Raw genomic sequence first — 25,298 nt, 5'->3', positions numbered from 1 at the left:
TAGTTTCAGCAATAATTTCCAAACGGCGGTTATGATAATTAACTTTATTAAATAGAGTCTATTATCGCAATTTTTTCCATTATAATAATATTACACATTTGTTATTATCGGAGTCTGACGACCCGGAGCCATTTTTTCCCATAACCTTCAATTATAAGACCTCGAATAAAGTCGTGCACTTGACCGTCATTTCTTTAAATTATACACTGCAATAATTACATCGGCATGCTATTATAAAAAAAATATGGCCATATTAATAATTAATATATGTGTTATCACAAGGAAGATGGTGTGAGCTTTGAGCATTTAAGACCAAAGGTACAGACATATCTCTTTAGGTACCCGGAGCCCTTTGGAGTGTTTCTATTGTGGTCTCATTCAGGAGTCCCTGAATGTATGGTGTCTGTGTTCTCCTATGGGCAATGGGTAAACGGGCGTCCCGCAGACGGTTCAGGAGACTCGTGTAACTGTCACTATACATAGGGATAGGCTAAATATAGTAAACCCGTAGGATATCGAGCTCCGTGGAGGTGGAGGACTAGGGTAACCGGTCCCATGTAGTTGGCAGTGTAAGGCGAAGATGAAGAACAAGACTATAAACCGGTCGCCGGTACAGTCTAGAGCGGTGAAGATCGAATATACAATAATAATATTATGTACACACAGTAAGCCCGGCCTATTGAAATATATTCATCATTATCTGCCGGTCCACGAGAGTTTCCAATTAAATTTCCACGGCAAGCGCCGGCGACTGAGCTGTTGTCGGCGTGTCTAAGTATTATGCTGCCGTTGGTCTATTGTTATTGGAATAGACAAATTGAAAACGGCGTTCCGATTTGCATGCTTCGATACCGATTGCGAGCCGTCTGATAATACATAGACGGCATTCAAGTGCAGTCTAATAGGTATCATGTGTTTGGGTGCCAGAACACGGTGTGTGCATGTGTGTGCGCGTATGTAGAAAGTATTTCTAATCGATCAGCAGACCGCCTTTATTCGCGGCTAATTCCGTTTGCGCATCGTGTTCGCTTTCGGTTTGTTTCATATTTTTCAGCATTATTGTTGTTGTTATTATTTTCCGGCCCGTTAACACCGGCCATCGGCTAGGTACCGGTCAATTGGCTCCGAAAGCAAATCTCTCCGTCAATACAATTTATAAATAAATATAAATATTATTATTATCATGATATAATGACGTTGTGCTATGGCCGGTGCTTCTTATATTGTACGTATCACAACAAAATATAATATTGTGTGGATAAAAAATGGATTATATTCGCCGGATGTCGTTGTGCGAGACCAATTGGCATCAAAAAAAAAAAAAATTAAAATAATATATTCATTTTGTTATTGGTAACGTGTGAACCTCGTACAGTAGAATTCCCAAAGACGGTAATAACAATTAGCACTCGACATCCTATCGCACGGTGTAAGCGCACACGTTATGTATTTTTTTTTTTTTTTTTGGTACAACAAGACGAAAACGCAAGTGAGTCTCGACCACGGGAAGTGCCTTGTTATTTTTGGCATGTTGATTTTTGAGTTTGTAATAATCGTATTATGTTGTACATTTTCTTCGGCCGATTCGAAAGCGAAAGAAAACGAATTCGAATAAGAAATAGTGAAACTTTTCGCGAGTACGAGAATCATCGACATCCTCTTTTTGCATGCGTTACATTATGTTGAATATTTGGGTAAAAGTTTCCACGTTTAGACAACTCTTCAGTTCAGGACAATATGAAATAAAAGAAATATGAATTAAGTTGACCACAGTTTGCTTGGTGGTCAAGATAGTCGATTGTGTTAAAATGCGTTTCCAGAGCAATATAGCTTAAGAGATTGTACACTAAATCCGTATTTAATCAAACGTTGCACTTAAAATTACTAATTGGAATACATTTTTCATCTCGACATTCATAACGCTGTCAATCTCTGGAAAGAGTTTTAACTAGGCAGCTTCTAATACCATATGCCAATATGTTGTTATTGAGTGATAAACAGTGATATATGTTGGCTTAAATGTGACACGTTGGATATATTTTTCGAAGCTCGTATGTTGCGAAAATCGTTTTTAAAAACAAACATTCTATAATCATTCTGCTCTGTATTTCTAAAGGAAACATGATGTCTATCAGGACTGAAAGATATTAGTTGTTAGGGAGGGAAAATAATTTACAATTGTTTTAAAAAACTAAAAAACATAAATCAGATTTGTTACGTATTAGCACAGAACATGCTTTAGCCTTGGCCTCCCAGCCCGAAAAAACGACACTAAATGGCGATACTAAAGTAGCGGAATAACTAAGCAACAAGAATATTGTTTATTTGGCCAGAACATATAATTAAGACTATACTATCATAATAAATTACAAGGAGATCAGAAATAATCACTATTCAAGCAGGCTAAAGCATGTTCCATGTTTTATAATCTCAAACGTGAGACTTTAAGTAGACCGTAACTTTTATTTTAGAAAATTATAGTTTATATTTTGATTCGTGTACAACGCGTTCTAAACTATAAATTCTAGTCGGATAGCTGGGTAACTGTTAAATATTTTTTAGTGTATCTTAAAACTATTATTGTACATTTTTAATTTTTATATGACAGGTCGAGAAACGTCGAAGACTAATGCACGCCGTTCGATGGTCAGTCAAAGATTTATGTAGACGAACAAAAATCGCCGAATCACCGAGATCGCTGAATAAACAAGCGACGTACTACGACATTACTGTACTTGAGACGTGGCGAAAGTCTACGGTGTTTTTCTTTTTATATTACAATCAAATATGAAAAAGTAATGTCGTTACAACCCGGTATGTTTGTCTGACCTAAAAGTCAAAAACGTGTTCCGTGTCGGTGAAACCACAAATAAAGCGCATTGCTTATTCATAACAATATTACTGCGAGACCCTCAGAGCTGAGCCGAGTTCAAACACATGTGGGGATGTTGGAGTAGACCCACTCGAGTTTATAAGACAATCAAACACTTAAGAAGATACACGACCTATTCGGCACATTAGCCATAAGCCTCGACCGCCACTGTATCTAGGTCGACCCAGAGCAGCTCCCCTAAATGACGTTAGTTATTCGCAAAATACAATTACTAAGGTCATCAGTCCGGGGCAGATAAAATAACACTTTTTGTAAAAATTCTTCAACATATAATAGTAGATTACTGTATGTCCCACTGTACTCTTTCACAAAACTTCGGTAGTTACGTTAACGTCGAGTAAAATACTTTTTTCTATTACATTGTCCGTCCATTATTTTAGAGTGGCTTAGCGAGATCTACAACACAGCATAGCACTGATGATGATTCGTATTCCACGAAAAATTTGTCTCCAAAACAACCTGTCCTCTACTTATCCATTTATACTTATTATATTATATACTAGTCCTAGTTACCAAATAACAAACTTTGATCGTCTAACCACTGTGTGATGTACCAGCCTAGTAGTCTTGAATTGAAATAAAACTAAAAGGGTGTAAACAATTAATGTACATTTTTATTTTTACTTCAATTTAATAATTCATAAGAGCTTTTAGTTTTATGATATTCATATTTGTAGATTGGGTTAAATAAGGACAAATTTTAGTTATAATGAGTTAGATTACTAACAAAATGGCGCTTTTAGGACAATAATTGAAAAATGTTATGAGATATATTTTGGCACAGAAATTAATAAAGAGCGTATTGGAAAATAGAAACTTCGGAGCTCATTCGTCAAAAGTTAGACCCAAGGTATAATATACTAGTTATATATTTTTTACGGGCTACAAGTCAGTCATATTTTGTGTATAATCGAATAAAAACTCTACATGGAAAAACAATTTATCAAGTATCCGTTTTCCTTATTTAAAACCGTCAGTAATATGTCGCTGTCAATTAACATGCTAGTATTAATTTAATATTAGATACTTTGTGTTGTCCTTTAAGTGTAATAATTGTCGAAAACGTAGAAGGTATATTATAATATTGTAGTTTTTTTTCTTCTAAATAATCAAAAACATGTTTGTGCTATTTCTGTAAAAAAAAAAAAATGGAAAGTCGACAAGTCACTTAAAAAATAAAAATTCTTCAGTATCGTTCGTTGTACAGATAAGAAGATCATACATGATACACGCGTTCGTGTTGTTCTTGTGCATTTTTCGCTGACTTTGTGACAACTAGGAGTTAGTACCACGACAGTGATAATCAGCATCGTTATATGACATTATTATTTATGTTTTATTATAAACCCCGTCCCGTCGCGAGTCCACGATTTGCGCCCAGAGACACGCGTATCGTGGTTTACCGTGCGACGGCCCAGCGAGACCGAATCTGTCGCCACACAACAATGGTCGGCGGCTGTGCTGTGGGAATATGAAAGTGCTTTTTTACGCCGGCAGAGTGTTAAAGGTCAAGTGCGAGCGTGTTCCGGGCGGGGAGACGGCCCTAGGAGAGCGCGCGTACGCCCGGGCCCCCCTCTGACGGGTGTATAAAACCTATCGGGCGGCAAACAGCCGATGCAGTGCACGTTTCGTCGGTACATTCGTAGGACACACACACACGCATACACGCACATCACGCAAACGCACCCGATCAAGATGACCGTTTCCAGGAGCAACAGCGGCAGCAGCAGCAGCACGAGCGGCGGTGGACGTTGGACGTTGTTGTGCGTGGCCGCTCTGGCGTTCGGCCGGTCGGACGCTTGCGGCCACGCCGAAGACCCGGTGGCTTGCCTCAAGATGAAGGCCATCGCCACGCTCGACCGGGCGTCCCGGGCGGACAGCATACCGCTGGCGGATTCGCTGAGCCTGGTGCGACGGGACGGCGACCGTCCGGACCGCGCCGGCAGGGCCGTCACCGAGACCGAACTCGAAGCCGCGGTACCGGCCGCCGGCGATCCGGACACCAGGCACGACAAGCTCAACCGCATGTTGTTCGACACCGTGGCCAGGCTGATCAACGGTTACGTGCTCAGAATCGGATTGCCCAGCATGACACCCGAACAGCTGAGGACATCCATCGAAGAAGGTAAACCCACTTAACCGTTTGCACGGCAATACTCTATATTTACTCACCACTGTTTACGCTAACTGATAGTCAAAAAATTACACTTGTAACAAATTTTAAATTTCAATTAATTTCTCAAATAAAAACATAAACACAAATTTCCTAAAAGGTGCGAAGTGTACAATTACCAATGTTAAAACTTAGACTTAAGGCGTCAACTTTAAAAGCATGGACGGACTGTGATAAAATATCGTCCCGAGCGATTCTAAAATTTGGTCTACTATTAGTCTTAAGGTCCGGATAAATATTCTCTTAAAACACCTAAAATATGATTCTAATATTCTCTAAAAAACCTACAAATATTCTCCATATATTCTCTTAAAAATTAGAAAAATAAACAAAAATAATGAATGAAAATCAATATTTCCTTTATTGAAATTGAATATTTACTAAATATTCTTCTAAATTTAATTCTGACTTGAATTAAATTGAAGTACAATTTAAATTACTTACCACTTATTTAAATTTTATTATATGAGTTAATAATTATGTATTCCTCGATATTCTCTGGGCTCATGTTAGTTCTTCTATCGCTTAAAAGTGTTAGTAGAGGCTAAATAAACGTTCAACATCAACTGATGTTAAAGGAGCAAATTTCATATCAGCAACTACACTAGGGGTGAAATGTTCTGGGAGATTTTCATTGTTTCCAGATAAAATGTTCCCAACTTTTCCTAACATTTGGTAACCTTTATTTTTTCCACATAATTGAGTCACTTTGGTTTTTATAATGTTACCCTTTTCACCAGGTTATTGGTCATTTTGTAAATTTTTGTTGTTCTTATCAGCATGAAAACGATGCAGTATGCAGGTTAGCCACCATGTTTGGTAAACAGCACGGCACGACGCGGCGACTTAATAGTAATATCACTGCGTGTATTTTTTTTATGAAAATATTAATTATAATAATTTTAAAATTAAAATAAATTATTATGTTTTTCTCACAATTTACAAAATATTCCAAAATATGCTAAATAAGCTAAATATTCCCTAAACCATGAAATATTCTCAAATATGCAAAAAAAACTTTTTCCTATGAACTCTGTGATGAATGAATCGTCCACATTTTTTACCCTCATAAGACTGCATATACTCAGTAACAATATGTAAAAACATATAAATCCGGACTTTAGGTCTATTACATAAAAATCATCCCTTTTTAGTTAATTTATACTTATAAATAATGAGTATAACGGCTAGAGAAGTCCAAAACTTCAGAGACCCTGAGACCGATTACCCTCTCGTCTTCAGCCCAGTCTGCCACTGCTTTAAAATATTGTTTGAGAAAATTTGTCTAGTTAATTTATTTTATACGCTATTTTAACGAGGTGAAATTAGTGTAAGGAAAACAATACGGTGGTTTTAATACCGTTGAGAAAAATCGTTTACCGTGCACACGGTTCGTTTGTGATACCTTTAAACACTCGAGTTACTGATGAAATTACTACTTTAATACACAGACGTCCTAAAAAGAGGGTTAAATGTGTAAATATGTATTATTATATTAATGACACAGTACAAAAAATATAAAAATAAAAATATGGTCGTTACAATAACATTATAAATATTATATAATGATTTTGATTACAGGCTTAAATTAAAATAATTGATAATTATATTCTATCGAGATATACCAACGATAATGTATTATTTTTCCGAGCGATTTACCTAATTATAATTATCATACATAATTCGAATCGTTTTAATCCCTGCCTCTGTATGGCAAACTTTTTATAACAATTTTGGTTTTGATGCACTCAAATAGTTAAATTAGAATACAACTGTAACAATAAAAATTCTCTAGAAAAAAAATACTCTTAATACCTGGTTGTGAAAGACTTAATTGGTTTCATAAATAATATTATTTCTACTTTCTACATTTTTCTATATTTTTAGTACTAGGCGTTAAATTCGAACACGATTCACGAGAGCAATAAAGTTTTGCGCAATCCAGTGTTAATGTAATTAGTACTTCATCCGCCACAATAATTATTGTATTGTAGGCCGGATAAAAGCGGCGAGACCCACCTAGCATTTTCAACAACTCCAACGCAAATTAATTTTTTATTTCCTCTTTTCCAAACAAAAATGTGTGTAACTTCAAAAGTACCACACTGATAAATAAAAATAGCATTAACATATTATTCGAATACATTACTAAGCAATAGCTCTTTTATCCACAATACCAGGCCGGTAGAACTTATTATTATTTTCGCTAATATATGCGACGCTTCTTCGTGACTTACGATTTTTACGGGTTGTGTTCTGTACACACCGTGTATTATAAGTCGCATAGCACTAATAATAATAATAATATCATGACTTCTACCAGGCCGGCAATTTCAATCCCGTTTTAACGACCCGAAAACAGTATATTGTATTCGGACGACTCAAAAATAAGTGTAACGAAGATACTCCAGCTATATTGTACCTACAGCTAATATTATAATGACCAACTTACATATATAATAATATATACTTACTAATATAATATTACACACACACACACACAATCGCATAAGGTGGTCCGTTACTAACACGAAGGTACTCTATTTGCCGTGTCAGACCATGCACGTTGTTATTGGCCCATTGTTACTATTATTTATATTTATTATTATTTGTTATACACGTTTTACACAATGATATTTCCGCCAGCGTGATAACATTGTGATTTTACATACGACTAGGTCGGTTCCGTTTCCATTTCGAGTCCGAACCGAACCGAAATAACATAATAATAATTCGACGGAACGCCGAATTCGAAGCATACGCCAACAGCTAGACGTACATATAACTATAATCTATGCAGTACTCGTATTTATTTATTTTCATACCAACATAGTACATTGTAGTGGTGTTATAGATGCGACCTACGCAATTATATATTTTCGGTGTATGTACAATTTTTGCGCTTGGGCCTAGTTGCGTAACGGCAAAGTACATTTCACAAGTATTTTAATTCGATTTGACGGACAGCCTAATGGTAGGTCTACCAAGAATCTGCCATTACCAGTCATACTAGTGTATGATATCAAGTACCTTCTTCCTGGCCTACCCGATAAACAAAAGTGACAGTTCACACGAATTCCAGGGCCTATTCTTCACACGCTTCCCTACATTCCCTACTGTCTACTGTCAATGCTGCTAGGCGAAAAGTCCTATGAATTACCTTTGAGGGTGGAAAGTTCTTCTTTCCCGGTTTGCTTCTAAAAGACATATTTTATCCCTTTTACACTCCCGACCTTTGTAAACTGTCCGGGTTTCCTCGCTATCGTCATACCTTATCATCCAATAAAACAAGTTTTAATGATACATAATATATAGTTTAGAATCATTCACATTTTTCGGATCATCCGAATTCTAAGGCATCTTACAACGCCGCGATCGAAATGTGGTCGCAAAGGTAGACAATATAAGCCTTTTTTCAAATAAACTATTTAAGTGTTGTTTTTTGGCCTATTGGTAATCTAATAGAAATATCCGGTAATCCGGTGTACAGAATGTATAGTGATTGATCATCTGTTATGTTCCATCCATCTGTCTTGATCGGCGTTGTTTCCAACTTTATCGGCATTATTTGTATCAACAGCTGACACCTGTTTGATTACACGGAATGTAAGAAAAATCTTGCTCTCGGTGTACGCATCCTAGATCATTTATAACAATAAAATATGTAACAATGCAATAATATCATTGCGACACCCCTAATATTACTACAGCTATTAATACATGTAAAAACGACAAAAGATATCCTGTTGCAGGTATAAGATTAAATTAATTTTGATGTCGTTATTCAATTGCAGGACGAGGAAAAATGAAGAAAACCATGGGCATGATGATGACTGGCATGGCGATGAAAGCCATGATGATCATCCCGTTGGCGATCGGCGTGCTGTTCCTGATGGCCGGCAAAGCCTTGATCATTAGTAAAATCGCTCTGATCCTGTCGTTGATCATCGCACTCAAGAAGCTGATGATGAGCAAGTCCTCCGAGCACGTGGTGCACGAGGCGCATCCGTCAAGTGGTTGGGCGTCGGGCGGCGGTGCGGGCGGTGGATGGGACAAGAGGTCGGCGTCGGTGGCCAATCAAATGGCGTACAGCTCATACAAGCAATAAGATGCCATCAAAGCGAACAACTTAACTAATCAACGTCTCTGTGTGTATGATGTCATTGATTTTATAATATTCACAGAAAACCAGACTTAACTGATCTATACACGAACCCGAAGGCGGCCGATTTCAAACGGTATTTCCGCAGATAAAAATTAAAATATGGAAATCCCGCATGAAAACGGTTGCCGCGCCGGATTTATGTGCAGCGAGTGGCTTATTTGTATATTATAAAATCAACGATGTTAACGATTTTCATATTTATTATCGCGCCTTAAATTATTTATTGATCATAATATTATTATTTATTTGTAGCGTAGTTAGTTTTTTTAGCGGTCGCGTGCCTATTATAACCGCGACGCCGACATCTCATGTCTTGTGTGTTATTTTATTAATTTATTATTATCGCATGTGTAGTCAAATATAACGAAATTATCAACACGTGAAAAATATTATTTTTATTTGCCATTACTGTATTATTAACAGCTATGAAATCAACGAAAAGATCTTGAACAATATTGCTGTTCTCTGCATTTAATGCCCAAGGTATCGTTAACGAATCAGACATTTAAGTTTTAAATAATTTTAAATGAACAATTATTTTCTGGAAAAAATACTTTGTCTTTTAGAAAAAAAATAATCATTATATTGAAAAATTGTTGGTACATTTTTTTGGAAAATTCCGGAACGCTAAATGGATTTTAGATGCACTGCTCTGTTTTAATAAGATAAATGGTAAATTATTGAACTCTCATACTCTATAAACTATCTATTGACTAGATTTCAAGTATGAATGGTCGTTATCATTTATACATAGACAAAGACGGAATCTGTTTAGACCCAGTCATACAATACATTTAGTTAGACTTATAAAAAGACATTACAATTAACGCCTACTCATACAGTTCCCTTTACATTCACTATTTAGGCGTTATACTTTCTTCAGTCTCTGTTTACAATACAATAACAACTTTTCTCATGTTTTAATTACTAACGATATAGAACACCTCATAAAAAACAACTAGAGTTTTTCTTTTTCATAACGGAACATATAATACAAAATAATACTCACATGTATTTAATCAAACAACAGAGACACATGAAACTAATTTAAAAATTAAATTAAAAATATTCTTAAGCAATTTAAATTCCCGACATTTAAGTCAGTAGAATTAATTTATGTTTAATTATAATTATTTTGGAATATAACAACTTTCACAGTAAATGAACGCCAATTTTGAAAAATGACCCACTATTTCCATTTTTCTTTTTTTTATCCTGTAAAGTTTAATTTTAGAAACATGACTATTTTTCGAAATTGCCTATTTAATTAAAAGGTATGGATTTGTGAAGAGGAAGAAATTAATATAGTAAATTAAACTAAACATAATATATAAATTCATTTTTATAATTATTACTAATTGTTATTGTTTATAGCAACACTTACAATTAGTAGATATAATAATATACAGTTACGGCGTCTGTCACGTTTCGCGTTGAAAAAATAGATCATCATTATATTAAATTATGTATATAACTTATAAAAAAACTAAGCTAAAACAATCGTGTATTCTTCTACGAGCAAACCCAGTAGGCTATTTTGATGTATTGTGAAAGTGCAGTATTCTACTTAAGTAACTGTTGACCATTTATAAGTCCATTAAATGTAATCGCTGTAAATTAAAAGAAGACGACCACGGGGCGGAGATTCTGTCAATTCATCGGCTTTAACATAATAATACTGTAATGTTTGTAACCGGCCCGAACGATGTAAACTGTATGTAATTAAGTCGACCGTAACGCGAGTCATTTTTTTGGTATTAAACGTCAATAATTGTTTATATATTATCTAAACACAACAGATGTAGTTCAATATTATTGAAATATATTAAGCAAATCATTGGTGCACAAAGTTCACGAGCTCCACTAATAAACGGATATTAAATCTTTTTCGTTTCCACCCATTAAACGACAGCCACAACCGGTTTTTTTAAATTACATTTAATATGGTGGGCAGTATAAGAGCTTAATAATATAATAATGGCCACGAGATGGCTACTATACCTACACCAAACCATGGGTAGATGGGCACATCACACATGCAGCAGAGTTGGACAAAATTTAATACTTATTACAATAGGTAAATTTTAGGTACAAAATAGGTATTTGTTATTTGTAGATGAACCATTATCTTGGTTTATTTTGAATGTATTATTATTTATTTATATTAATTTGCTTAATCAAAAATTAACTTGATTACTTAACATTTTTTTATCATCGATTAAAAGTATATTTGTTATTCATAACTCGATTAAAAATAATTTCTTGAATAATTAACAAATTAAATCATTTTTGCTTATGAATTATTACCAAAAGGATTTGGATTTATTTTATTAAGATTCCAATATTATGTAATACTCAACAACAAAAATTATATGAATATGTATATTAACTTTGTTTTTCGAATAAGTGATGGAATTAAAAAAAAAAAAGTATTTAATTAAACATTAAAACAAATAATAAGTAAATATCGAATAGTTTGTAATAAAATATATAGTTTAATTACTCAATTATAATTTTAGCATGTGTATAAAGTATAATTAATTAAACATTGTTTTATAGAAATACCTTAGAAATACGAAGTTAAAATAATATAATACAAAATTAAAATTCTAATCATTTAATATAAGTTCTAAAAAAATATGAAGTAAAAATATCAGACGTTGTTTAGTGTTAAATGATTCGTAATTAAATAAAAATAAAACATTTCCTGAAAGAAAAAAGCCAATTGGTATGGAGGGGAGGCTAATACCCCCGTGCGCACTCTTAAATCCCCCTATGTTTATATTTATTGCAGGTAGGTATATTTTAAACTCTATATCTACTATACGAAACTATGTAGAAAGGAACAAGTTTTGAACTGCAAGTATTTAATTTACATGGCAAGTGTAATCAAGTATATCATTTTTCTTTTATATGAAGTTAGACCTACAGATAGGTCTAACATAATGTAATGTGAAAAAACATTTTTTTTTTTCATAATGAAAAACCCAAAAATTGACTCAAACACTGTAAGTGTGCATTTTGAAAACATTGTGTGGGTTGACAATCTGAATATTTACTTATCGACCTGTTAATATCGCTCCTCCCTAAATCCTCTTACCGAAGGAAAAAAAATTCTAATGACCTTAAAATATTACTGTATGATGAAAACCAAAAATGATTCAAATATCGTCGTTTTTTCATTATTTTAGAAAATCGTCAATAAGTCAGATGGGCCATGCAATTCTAAAAATCCTGCATTTGTTGACGTTAGGTGCGCATTATTATAACGCAAACTCAAAAATCTAAAAAATGTTTACTACAGTCTTTTGAATGTGTAAGATTATTGTATACAAACGAATAATATATTTTCATTTACGTAAGCAGTGGCAATGGTACACAAAGTATCACACAAAACGTATTTTTCTAAAGTAAAAAAAAATTGTGTATCCGAGTTAACGCCTATGTAAGAATTCAATACACAATACTTTAGTAAAAAATTATATCTTTACATTTTTGTTTACTTTTGAACCCACTTAAGCGTTGTACAAAAACTTCGCATACTAACGATTAATATAATTTATACATGTGTACAATATGCGGTCTTATAATTAACTAATGACCCGATTGGTCTATAATTTTTTGAAAACTTTTTACAAACTTATAGTGTCTTAAAATAAATATTTTAAAATTGAATAGAACACAAAGAAAGTAATATTTTTAAAATTTATAAAACGTCTTTATTTTATAGAATTGGACGCTCAAACCAAATGTTTTCGCCGTAGTTCAAAGATGGGATGAGTACAGTTAGGGTTTTTTTTTAAATTTTAAAATCAGAAAAAAAAACATTCTTTGTAATTGAATATGAAAAAAATGAATTTATAAATGACCAGCAAAACATATTAAAAATGGGGCAACAAAAATTAGAGGCCTCATTTTAGACCAAAACGAACCAACATGTCCTCCTAAATACATTTACAATGACAGACTACCCTTCACAATTGGAAAAAAGTTAGAACAATCTATTGAACTAACACAATTGATAAATTTTGATTATTACTATCAAAGTTATACAGGTTGGAATACTTAGAGAAAATTTTGATCATGAGGTTAAGCCGTTTTTAAATGATTTTTATTCCTCTAAATGTATTGTTATTTTATGTAAATGACATATGATTTTTTTTTAAATAGAGCTGTTAACATTTGATAAGTAGAGTAAATGACTGATTTAATGATAGTTCGGGTTACATAAAACCCTCAAATTATTGCAGTACGTATTATACTAACCTAATCGCTATATTGAAAATATTAAGTTGACAATTAGCTACATTCCTAAATAAAAATAGTTTTTGCCTATATGGGAAGCACCAGCGTTACATTTCAGATTATATGTTTACCATAGTAATAATATAAGTTTCAAGTTAACAATAAAAATAATCAACAGGTAAGTAAACATTATAATTTGTTTCGTTGTAGATAAGTGGTGTCTAACTCAATATAATAATATGCAATGGTGCAAAAACGTTTTAATCGTGTACACAACTAATGCCTGCACTTGATATTTATTATATTTTAGACTATGTAATTAAATAGCTTCAAAATTAAATTTAATCTTATTTACAATAAATAATTATTATTTACTTAAATCGTTATATCTATTACATTAAAAGTTATTAAATAATGACAACAATAAAATCAAAAAAGTATTTTAAAAAAAGTAAAAGAAATAATTATTAATGATACATTTAGTTGTTTTAATATATAAAAATTCGATATAATAATTATAAATATCAAAATACTTTATAATTGAATAATATTGTTAATATTACAAAATTATAATACTAGTTTTATTTATTTTTTATGCATGTTTATTTTATGAGTTAGGACAATAGTTTACAATGATCATTTAAATTGATAATTTTACTCAAAACAAAATCGCATCTTTAAGTATTTTTTTAAATCGTCTGTACAACAAGAGTTAAAATTTAAAATCGTGTTTAAATAAATATTCTACATATACTGTACTTATTACTTACCAACACAAAATTAATTTTTTTATGGGAAAATCGAAAAAAAACAATAACGTTACGTAAAAAAACCACTTTACACTAAAAGCCAACACTTTTTGTTTCAGTATAAATTGTTATACATGAGAAATATATTTTTTAACGCGTGTATCAATTTTATTGCTTGACATAAGTAAATTTTGTAAGAGTGTTGGCTTCCACCAAGTATTTGATGTCATATAAGAATGTATAAAACATACCATATAGTGAACTTTTTGCGATAAAACAATTTTAAAAAATGTGTTTATAGGTATTAACGTGTAATCAAATTAAGCAAAATAAAAAATCCAAAAGTCAGGTAATGGTGTACGGTGGGTGAGCCATGGAATGTCTTATAACATTTTTTTTTTATATAATAAATACATTTAAAAAAAAACTGTTCTTATAAATAATTGATGCTATGCAATAAATAGTATGGTATGAATATTATAATTTTTTTTTTAAATATGTTAATTTGGTAAACATGTCCGACATTGCCTGACTTTAGGAATACGAGGCTTAAATATGTTTGCTTCGTATAATTATTATTTATATTTATTTTCTAGTTATTTGTTTTCATTCAAAACTATTACTGCTAACCATAAATCAATGTAAATAGTTTATTCAAATTATCAATTTAATTGTTTACCAGAACAGAAACCATTTTATTTCGAAGATATGATTATTAAAAATACATTAAATTAGAAGAATATTTACACTAATTTAAGTTATAAGAAAATCGTTTTAATGCTCGTGAACAAGGGATAACATAACTATATTTGTTATAGTTTAATATAATAATAATTCATAATTGAGTTTTGTAAAATGTGCTGTTTAAGGTAATGCTGTTAAACATAATATTATTGTTTTCCTTACATTTATATTTTTTGTAACTTGAAGTTCGTATTTTGTAAACTATATACATTTTAAATGCTATGGTTTAAAATTATTGTGAGACTGAAATAATGACGGAACCCAAACAATTATGTAAAAATATTTTATTTTGTCGAAGAGCTATGAAATAATATAAAACGATTGTAACTTTTGCAAAACACGAATAATATCATTACTGTGTAATTAGAAGGAATTCGATAACAAAAATATATAATATGAAAAGGTAATCGCATTTTTTTTTTATTATTATTATTGTATAAGTACGTCAAATCATGGCAATATTTCAACAAGATTTTCTTAAATATTTTGAGCGCGAAAAGATTACAACATAAAATCGATAACAAAACGATAAATAAATAAATAAATATGTTTAGTATAAAAAAAAAATCATCAAAGTACGATGTTACAATAGTTAAAATAAATAAATAATTTCATAAAAAATCGTATAAATAATAATAAAAAAAAATAATAAGTTATAGTCTTATTGTTCTAATCTTAACCGTTTAAGGGTTTTTTTTACACCGTTTAGATAAGACATTTACGATGTCATGTTATGGTGGAAATCGCGTGTGAGGTGTGAGGCGGCCTCTCAAAGGGCTTCGTCTCTGAGACTCGTGTCGTGTTGGATACCGGAAACGACGGGCGACGAACCGGATGGCGACATCATGGGCCCCTTAATGTGTGCCCGGTAGGCAGCCAACTGCGGGTAAGGCATCTCGGGTTGCGCTATGCTCCTGGCGTAGGGTCCGCTGTTGTCGTAGCTGCCGAACGTGTCCACGGCACCCGGGGCGGCGTACTGATGGGAATGGGACAGCACGGGCTGCTTGACTATCTCGTAGGTGGTCTTGGACGAATGCCCGTGTCCGCTGAACAGTTTCTTGAACGCCACCAGGATGGCCAGCGTCAGCGCTATCTTGCTCACCAACAGTGCTTTTCCGGCCAACAGCGCCAGCGCCTTGTAGGCCAACGCCAGCAGACCGCCCTTGAGCATCATCAAGTAAACGTGACCGCCCTTGTCCTTCTTCTTCTTGCGACCTACGAGTTAAAAAAAAAGAAAACAAATATCGTATAAGTCGCATATCGAAAAACTTACATCGACACGCATTGCGTTAACGATAGTCTGTAAGCGTCTCCGCATTACGGTAAGAGCATTTCAAGCACCCGTTTTGTTAAAACTAATAAACGCGTTGAATAATAAATAAAAAGCCGTTACGGTTGTATTGTTAATAATAATAAATGTACAAACGCAAAGCTGGATCAGTTTACGGTTGATAGTTAATGACACCACGCGATCAGTTTTGGCTGTTAGATATTGATAATTGCAATTACTTAAACGTTAAATATAACTCAAAGTCGAGGTATGAATGAAAGGTATTTTTGTAGAAAGAAATTTAATCAAGGAGAAAATTAATACTTTCTATATGGAGTCATTTTGAAGGAAAAAAATGTATTTTTTTATGATAAAAAAAAGTGTAGGTATTCACGCTGTCCAGCCTTGGGTGAATTACAAAATATATATTAATCGTAGTTAGTAAAGTTAATAATTTGTTAATGTATCTTTTAATCGGTTTAGTATTAAAATTTGATTATGGTTGTTTTGAACGTAGCCGAATCGTGCCGACTACGTTTACTTTGGACGTGTGCTTCAAACGTTGTTGTCATTACCGGCCAAGTACACACCGTCATCGAAGTCTCTACCCTCTTCAGTCAACGACTGAGGCATGGTCAGCTGAAGGGACCTAGACCGGGCAAACCTAGAGATCTTGTCGAACAACATAGAGTCTACTTGTTTGCTGAACTCGGCCGAGTTTTCGGGCACGACGTTTTCTGCTACTTCGCTGTTATCCACGTCCAAAGATCTGCCGTTAGCCTCAGATTTTTTCACCAGCGAAACGCCTGCAATAACACAATCAGAAGACGTTTGTCATTAAATAGGTACAGTTTCATACAGCATTATAATGGTCATTTATGCATTGTTATACGATCTGCTGGTTTGTTTTTGGTGTAACAAAACGTTTAAAAAAATTTAACTAAGTTTGTGACCACATAAAACATTTGTCAATTTTTTCCTAGGTTTAAAAAAACAAAATCTATTTAAAAACGAATAAATATTCTCCTTCTCTCATAATCGTTGGTTATTTGAGTTTCGCTCTACTGTAATATTTTATCAAAAAACAACTTGTATATATTGATAGTGCTCAAATAGAAACGTATAAAGTGGCAATTAATTCTGGTCTATGTCGAATGGCGTAATGGTTAAAAGAAATCATAGAAAATCGACAACTCAAAAATGTCTTAAACGAGTAAGACGAATCTGACTAAACTGATTCAAGCTTAATAGTATTACCGCTGAGTAGAAATGAAGTTTTTTTGGGTTGAAACAATACCGTACGTTTGCATCTCAGTGCTGAATAGAAACTATAACGTGCTCATCGTGGAGTCGCATGATTAGTCGCAAAAAGTCAGAACTCGTCTGTTGTAATAGCTGTTGCTTGATATATAGCACTTTGTATATTATAATAAACAGCTAATATACGTTAAAGCCCTAACACTGTTTTTGGTTTTCGAGAACGAATAACAGTAAATTTCGAAGATGAGCGCGTCGTTCATCATGGCGTTTAATTATTATTATTGTTAACACTTCGACACTCATCCTGTCAGATTTAATTACTTATCGTTATTATTACTACCAACTATGTATATATGTATATGTTATATTATGTTTAACCGAGTGCCGTTATCGAGTATGCACTGCGGCGACGGCGCTGAGAAAACAAATAGTCCTCTTTGGTGCGGCATCGTCGATCATCGATCGTTGTCAAAGAAACAGTGTATTATGCACCTAATATATGATCATGATTTACTGTTTTTGTGGATGATTTTCGCGTTAGTACTTACCGTCTGCGAGCTGGATGTTTTCCATTTGCGTGGCTCTGTCCAACATCCTCAGGGCTCTTCCTTTCAAGCACACCACCGTGTCCTGTTGGTCCGAACACTGCCGGTACGCGTTGAACAGCATACGGAAACCAGACGCTTCGGTCGAGGAAGCCGATGGCGGTGGCGACGCCGGCGACGGGGGTGGCGGTGCTTCTGAACTGACCGCGCACAATATCATCGAGCCCAAAAGAGCTACCCTGGAATTAGACAAAAAAAAAAAACATTTAAATCTAACAATGTTCATTTCTCCTTATTGTACAAATCCATCACGTCCATCAATTGTCTACTATTATACGCCAAAATAAGTCGATCCACGCAAACGATATTCCGACAGATCATAGACAACGCGTTTGTCTGTTCGCATCGACCAAATCCTTATTATTATTATTGTTATATATATATATATATATTAGGATTATGATCGTGTTTTCTACTCCGGCCCGAACACAATATAATAGTAAAATATGTATATATATATATATATATATTACAATTAGATCCGTAATATTATTATTGTAGATAATATTCATAGAATGTGAGAAAACAGTATAATACGATTGGCCTACATAGTATTTCGAGACGTTTAGTAAAATTGTAATAACAGGTACAAATGTGCAATTCACGAATGTCAGATTAAAAAAATATATATATATATTATAATATATCTGACAGTCTACCGGGTTTTCCATTTTTCCTCTTCGTTATTTTAAATCAAACCGTGTTTATTCGCTATTGAAACGCCGATAAAGGAATTCCGTAAAATATTTAATAAAATACAATATCTAAAATATCGTCATAAAAGTATATTGGCGTTGAATCAATTTGGTTACAGGCATATTAATATTTAAAACGTTAATAGGTATTGCCTTGGGATCCTCGGGAAATGCTAGAGTAATAATATTGGTACAATAATACCAACTCACAAAAATTTATATTATATACTAAAAAAAAATTGTAAAAAAATCCGCTTGGAGGCTTCTGCAGTTCCTGTCCCATATTTGTAAAGCAATCACTTATAAGGTTAAATAATTAATCTAACAATTAAAAATAATAAAACATTGAAGTTTCAACTATTAGCAAATATCTATAAGCATGTTTACTTATTTTGATGAGTACACAATAAACTCACGTCGGTGACAGTAATAATTACCGTGACGCGTCGGATTCGTGACAAGTCGCAAAATTTGAAAACCCGTTATTGTAATTTATATTTTATTAGATCCTACGTGGACCTGTGGGGCTATTGGTTTTTACATTCATGTTTTTTTTTCTTCTTTTATGTAATATGTCAGAAATCAGTTGACCGATTTCTTCATTAGGTCACACAACACAGATGGACCAGAAAACATAATTGATACCTCGAACAGCCCTAAAGTCAAAAGTTCCCTGGACCCTGTTATTCCCCTTATTTGTTTTAACAATTTTGGGTTCACGAATTTGATAATAAAGTCTAGCTGATGACTATAATAAACATAAAAAAAACGTTATCTATTTGTCCACAGTTTTACTATCAAAAAGTTTTAAACGAAAATGATTTGAACACGTTTATAATCCATCCCAACCAGTAGCAATGAGTACGAATAATTTGGCAAAATATCATAAAATGGATAAAATCTAAAAAACCCAACGTCGAATAATATTTTATATGCGTTCACTTTATTACAATATTTACTAAATTACTGATTTTAATAACAACCATTGCAAATCTATTTACGCGAAGACAGCGTAAGTGTTTTTCCGTTTTTTTTTTCAATCATTAAAAAGGAAATAATATATTTATGCATAAACAATTGCTTTTTGAGTCTACACGGACACATATAATAATAATAATAATAATATTATAAATGATTCGGCGATTTCAGATTAGAAAGCGCTTGGACGCACACGCGATGGTCGCAAAATCTCCTGCTCAATTTACCCGATAATGATATAGGTAATGACCGTACTGTTCAAATAACACAACGGCCGATTTGAATCGTTTATCCGAAATATTAATACTGAGTAATCATCATGAACCGAAATGGTTACGGTCGTTTCACGGTATCCAACGTTAGTGTGCCGAATGCGCCTCGTTAATTATTACATTGTTTAAACAACAACGACGACGATAGTTGAGAAGAAAAATAAATTATACTAGTAATAACGATAATATGATAAAATAAAGTCACAGAAAGCACAGTAATAATTATGATTACTCCAACGAGCAACCGCGGTTAAACACCGAAACGTCGAGGTGTTTACATGGTCTGATTTGTCGACTTTTACTGTTTGGACACGACAATCGTGTAGAGCGCACAAGTAGGTGTACAGGCTGTACCTATATAGTATAAATAAATTACAATATATGTGGCTAAATAGCTCAGCGTAAGTATATAGTTATATACCTACACCTAAAATACGCCTGTACCACCGGCCGCCGGATAATATACACATATCTGCATCGCATGTGGGTATAGCTATTTAATTCCTATACACATAGTGTTTTCATTGATCCTTCGCGATGACAATGCATGGTTATTGTTTTTTGTACTCTGTCTGCTCTCTCGCGGCGTTGATTAATCACAAAAGTCTTCTTTCCGCGTAAACCGTCATTATGTCTCTCCGCATGCCGACGTCGTCCCCTTGTGTTTTGGATTTAGGTACCGGCTCGAGTTCACTGGGCCAATACCCCTGGCTAGGCGCGCGACGATCGCCGCGGGTCTTACCTTACCACAGATGAGGGTTATGAGGCGTGGGGAGGGCAAATAATAGTCCAAAAACCGAATCAATTCCTGAGCCGATACCGTATTTCCTCGCTACTTTTTTGAAATGAAGTCGCTGTACCGTAAGGGTATCTAGACCAAGTAAACATTTTCATCAAGGGAACCAATATTCTTTCCGATCAGGCACGTTTTTAAAATGTTTAATTGCATAAATTACACAGCTGGTACGCTGATGAGGGGCAGATTTCGCCCTCGCCCGTCAAAAGATATGTTAGTTGGTGCAGATTAAAATTTTCAATTCCAATAGTCAGATGGAAACGTGGAACTTTGACTTTTTAGACTTTTGACTTTGACGCAGATTCGTTAAGTTTGAATTATTCGTCGTACAGCGTGAAACCGCCGAAAATCATATGCTTGGACCCGACGTAATTTAAAATATACCGGGTACCATTAAAAAAATAATAACGATATCAACGATGGACCGGGCAAGTACATAGTGTAACGATGGATTTTACCAGATCGACGGTACAAGGTATTTAGTGTAGACCAAGACGAATACCACGCGTCCAATTCATTTGTCTCACGCGTTTCGCCACAGTCAGCGGCCGCGGTTGCCTACATAGTTATATATATATTATACATAAGTATAATGTACAATGTAATATATTATTGTTGTATGCCTGCGCTCCGGAGTGTTTTTAGTCGGGCAAATGAGACAATTATTTAGCGTCCGTATCTTCCCGGCGGTTGCCTATATCCGTGTTATACCCGTCCGTCAACGCAACAAATAATACAAAAAAAAAAAAATATATATATATATATATATATATATCTTCGTATATAGATTTATATATTATACATTTTTACTCGGCCGACCTAATTTTTTATTATTTCTTTTTTTCCCATTTATTTTTCGGACGCATTCTGTAACAGAGCTGTGCGTAAAGACCACTGCGGACGATCGGTATGCGTCGTGCGTACAGCAGCAGCTGCTCTGGGACACATTAGTGATAATATATTGTGCATCAAATATATTTATAAATATTATTATATTCTCTATTTTATTATTATTTTGTTATCAACATTACACGGATGTAGTTATATCTAATGTAAATAATACAACGCCTGTGTGAACGACGGACGCCCGCCGCCGAAGGAAACCAGTACGTTTCGCGAAAACGGGTTAACTCGATCAGTGGAAACTGTACCTACACACTGTTGTTATGTTCAAAAGTTTTAATGTCACACGCGTTGAGTGGAATAATTGCGCAATGACTGTCACTTTTATGTGTAATTAACAAAACACACGTGTACGATTCCGTCCATTATGATAGCAGCTCCGGTGTTTTACATTATTCCGACAATATAATGTAGGTTACCGTAGTGCAGTACCCGGTATGCGTGTTAGCCCAGAAATCGTCCGCCGATTTTTTTCAATTTTTATATTTTAATAGCCGAGCGACATTGGCGTAAATCAGGAAAGGGGATACTTGGGATACTAGAAAATCGTAAAACTTAAAATTAGTGATTTTCAAAATACCTACAATTATTTTTTATTGAAGATTTGTTGAAATAAAAATAAATGTAGCACTAATTTTAAGCCTGAAGGGTTTTAAGGTTTTTAGAATCCCCCCGATCTCCGCAAATGTCGAACGCGTACCTAATGTGTATTCTAATCGACATAAAACTTCCAAGCGCAACAGTTGACAAGTACAATTGATAGGTCATCCAAGTTACTGTGGCGCGTTCGAACAAACATAATATTTTATGAAACGGGTAATACCTATGCAGTCTTTAAGGCTGTGCAAGTTGACGGTATACATTAACTTTGTTAGAGTTAAATTATACTAATTACATTTAAATATGGTAAAACCAACAATAAAACAAACATTAATTTGTTATTCTATTATGTTTTGTCTTTATGAAATGTACTTGAGCCTTTTGGGCTATAATTGTTTAAATTAATTAATAATATGATCATTTATTTCCTAAAATTAAGTTAAAAACTTATAATGAACTGAATAAATTGTATCAAAAATAAAATTAAGTTTTAACTTTTAATGATTTGTATAAGTATTATTTATAATATGAATACGTATAACGTTATTAAACAATAAATTACTAAATTATTTAGAATGATTAAGTAAGTTCTAACTAAAAAATAATTTGTCCGGTTAAAAGTTAACTTCAGCTCTTTGACAATTTCACGATTCAGGTCCGAATCTAACCTACTACGTCTCGTTAAAATGCACAAAATAATAGTTATTAGCACATGTCATTATTCACTAGACCAATACGTCTAGCTATTTTAATTTTTGACAAGTATTCTATGTTTGCTAAATAACTGTCTATAAAAATTCTCATACTTAAAATTCAAAAACATATAATAATTTATTGTTACTGAATGTTGTCAACGGAAATTGATGTTCGTCAACCAATAAAATTGTTTTAAAAAAATTGATTTAACTATAGATTGATAAGTACAGAACTATAATAATCATGTATTACATGTATGTACCTCTTATTGAATACTTTACAAAGCCTGGAAAAACTCAAAAGCCATAAAACATCACTGATTTACTTATGGTAAAAAATACAAACTAAATATGAAATTTATGCTGTGGCAAGAAAAATATATAAAATAAGTAGTTTTGAAGGAACCTAATGAACAACTACCCTATTTTATTTACTCAAAACAGCAACTAAATATGTTTCACACAAACCACATCATTAAGCTATACACTTTGTTTAAAAAAATGCAATACAAGTTAATATAAACACAAAAGTTAATAATTGTATAGATGTAATTTAAGTGTTCTTTTCAAGACCTAACGTTTAAAAATTGAATATATTAAAATTGGTGCGAGATACAGGCAAGATTTTTTTTTAATTCTAATAAATTTGCAATTAATTTTAAATAGTTTTATGCTATGGATTACTGGATACTAATTGTCATTTGACGCCAAATAATAATAAATAAATAATCATATTGCAAGTCCAACTTTTCTTTAATTAATTTTTTTAATTTAATTATTATTTTGTTAGATATCAGTACTAAAAATATGATAAGTCACAGCTCAAATTGTTTTAATCAAAACTATTTAGTTGGTACTACAAATATTTGGAATACAGTTTGATTACAGTTAGTAGATATAAATTTTAACTAAAAATGTTTGTTGCTTTGAAAAAGTCAAACCTGAGATTAAAAAACCAATAAAGTTCAAAAACTAAAAGTAATTCGACTTTTTCGAATGTGTTTAATTTTTATGGTTAAAAAATAGTAGCATCTATCAGCTTGTGGTAGATCCGGTTTTTTTAAAATCCCATCTCATATTGAGATTATGGTTTGAAACCTTAATGATAAGTCGATAATACACGATATAGAATCAAACCGTTCATGTATTTTAGTATTATGCATACGTTACATAGGTAACTAACGAACAGCATTTATCGGTTACCGAGTGCAATATCGCCGAGATATTTAAGTCGTCCAAAAGAAATCCAGAAAACCCGTAAATTAAATTCGACAGATGCTAGCGTTAACCGTCCATTTGACATAGTTGAAGCAAAATCTACACTAACAATTATTTATGTAGTATTGTTATTATTTCGCTTAAACGGTATATGTTGTTCAAAAGGCGGAAACTTCAATAGTCGCATCGTTTTCCGGTAGATGCGATTATTATGACCTCGTGCACTATTAAACGGTAATATACGCGATAATAGTACTTGAAAAAAAATATTATTAAGTAAAAATATGAATTTACCATAACACCGACGTATCCATATTTGTCGTTAAACGGCGGCGGCAGCGGCAGCGGAGTTGGTGGAAAATTGCGAGGAACTACGGACGGTTGGTCACTGATGACTGAACGATGATCCGCCGGCGGTCGCTCGTTTTATTCGGCCGTGCCTGGGTCGCCGGGGTTTGCTGTGTGCGGTGTGTGTGTGTGTGTGTGTGCTACCGGCACAAGGGGCACACGCCGAAAACGGAGATGGTGGAAGAGACGGCGGTGGAGATGATGTCGGCGGCGGTGGTGGTGCTGTTGTGCAGGCGACGAAGACGACATATGGTTATAGTAACAGAGCGTAAATAATGAAAAGTGCTCTACTTGGCCATTTGATGAAAATTACATGCCGCCTTCCATTGAATTATCCGGGCGGCCTTGTGCAAATACACGCGGTGAAAATCTTTTACAAATTATTATAATATTATTATTATTATTGTTATTATTATCATTATCGTCATCGTGGTGATTTTTTTGCCCTTTTCTCTCGCGCTATCCTCGTCCGTTCCTCTCCGCCGGCGGCCGTTGTTCGGCCAGGATAATAATTGTTGTGCACAGTCAGGAACACGCGCGGGTTTTAATCGCCCTATTGACGTTTACCCGAATAATAATAATAATAATGATGATGATGAAAAGTCTATGCGTACCGCCGCAAACGTATTAATAATGTATGCATAGGTACACCGTGTACAACAATGAGATAAACATTCGATCGACAGCGA

The 25,298-nt window shown here is 33.6% G+C and overlaps 2 protein-coding genes across 3 annotated transcripts; one reads left to right on the top strand and one right to left on the bottom strand.

The window, feature by feature from the left end:
- Window positions 1-4,523: 4,523 nt before the first annotated feature.
- On the top strand, window positions 4,524-9,680 carry LOC126843584 (uncharacterized). Its single transcript, XM_050581196.1, has 2 exons — window positions 4,524-5,018; window positions 8,861-9,680. The coding sequence occupies exons 1-2, from the start codon at window positions 4,589-4,591 to the stop codon at window positions 9,172-9,174; spliced, it is 744 nt and encodes a 247-aa protein (XP_050437153.1). The 5' UTR covers window positions 4,524-4,588; the 3' UTR covers window positions 9,175-9,680.
- Window positions 9,681-15,391: 5,711 nt separating this feature from the next.
- On the bottom strand, window positions 15,392-24,684 carry LOC126843572 (uncharacterized). Of its 2 annotated transcripts, none has more exons than XM_050581176.1 (4): window positions 24,556-24,684; window positions 18,048-18,283; window positions 16,830-17,045; window positions 15,392-16,184 (listed from the first exon to the last, which is right to left on the bottom strand). In XM_050581176.1, exons 1-4 carry the CDS (start codon window positions 24,573-24,575, stop codon window positions 15,739-15,741), a joined length of 918 nt encoding a protein of 305 aa, XP_050437133.1. In that variant the 5' UTR covers window positions 24,576-24,684; the 3' UTR covers window positions 15,392-15,738. The 2 variants fall into 2 exon arrangements, with proteins under 2 accessions (XP_050437133.1, XP_050437132.1); XM_050581175.1 differs by having other exon boundaries at window positions 15,394-16,184; window positions 16,815-17,045; window positions 24,556-24,683.
- Between the last annotated feature and the right edge of the window lie 614 nt (window positions 24,685-25,298).

This window comes from Adelges cooleyi, unplaced genomic scaffold (assembly GCF_023614345.1).
Source record: "Adelges cooleyi isolate 19-005CV unplaced genomic scaffold, UGA_ACOO_1.1 ACOO_flye_CR_arks_rails_tigmint_CR_PRNA_574, whole genome shotgun sequence".
NCBI classification, from domain to species: domain Eukaryota; kingdom Metazoa; phylum Arthropoda; class Insecta; order Hemiptera; family Adelgidae; genus Adelges; species Adelges cooleyi.
Note: the sequence above shows the minus strand (reverse complement) of the source record. Positions and strands in the feature narration are given on the sequence as shown.

Bases quoted from the DNA above. Each gene is read 5' to 3' on its own strand.
- LOC126843584 (XM_050581196.1), top strand. From the start codon at position 4,589: ATGACCGTTTCCAGGAGCAACAGCGGCAGCAGCAGCAGCACGAGCGGC. The intron at 5,019-8,860 runs GTAAACCCACTT...ATTCAATTGCAG, and splicing joins GAGGACATCCATCGAAGAAG to GACGAGGAAAAATGAAGAAA.
- LOC126843572 (XM_050581175.1), bottom strand. From the start codon at position 24,575: ATGGATACGTCGGTGTTATG. The intron at 17,046-18,047 runs GTAAGTACTAAC...GTGTTATTGCAG, and splicing joins AAACATCCAGCTCGCAGACG to GCGTTTCGCTGGTGAAAAAA. The intron at 16,185-16,814 runs GTAATGACAACA...TTTAACTCGTAG, and splicing joins TGACGGTGTGTACTTGGCCG to GTCGCAAGAAGAAGAAGGAC.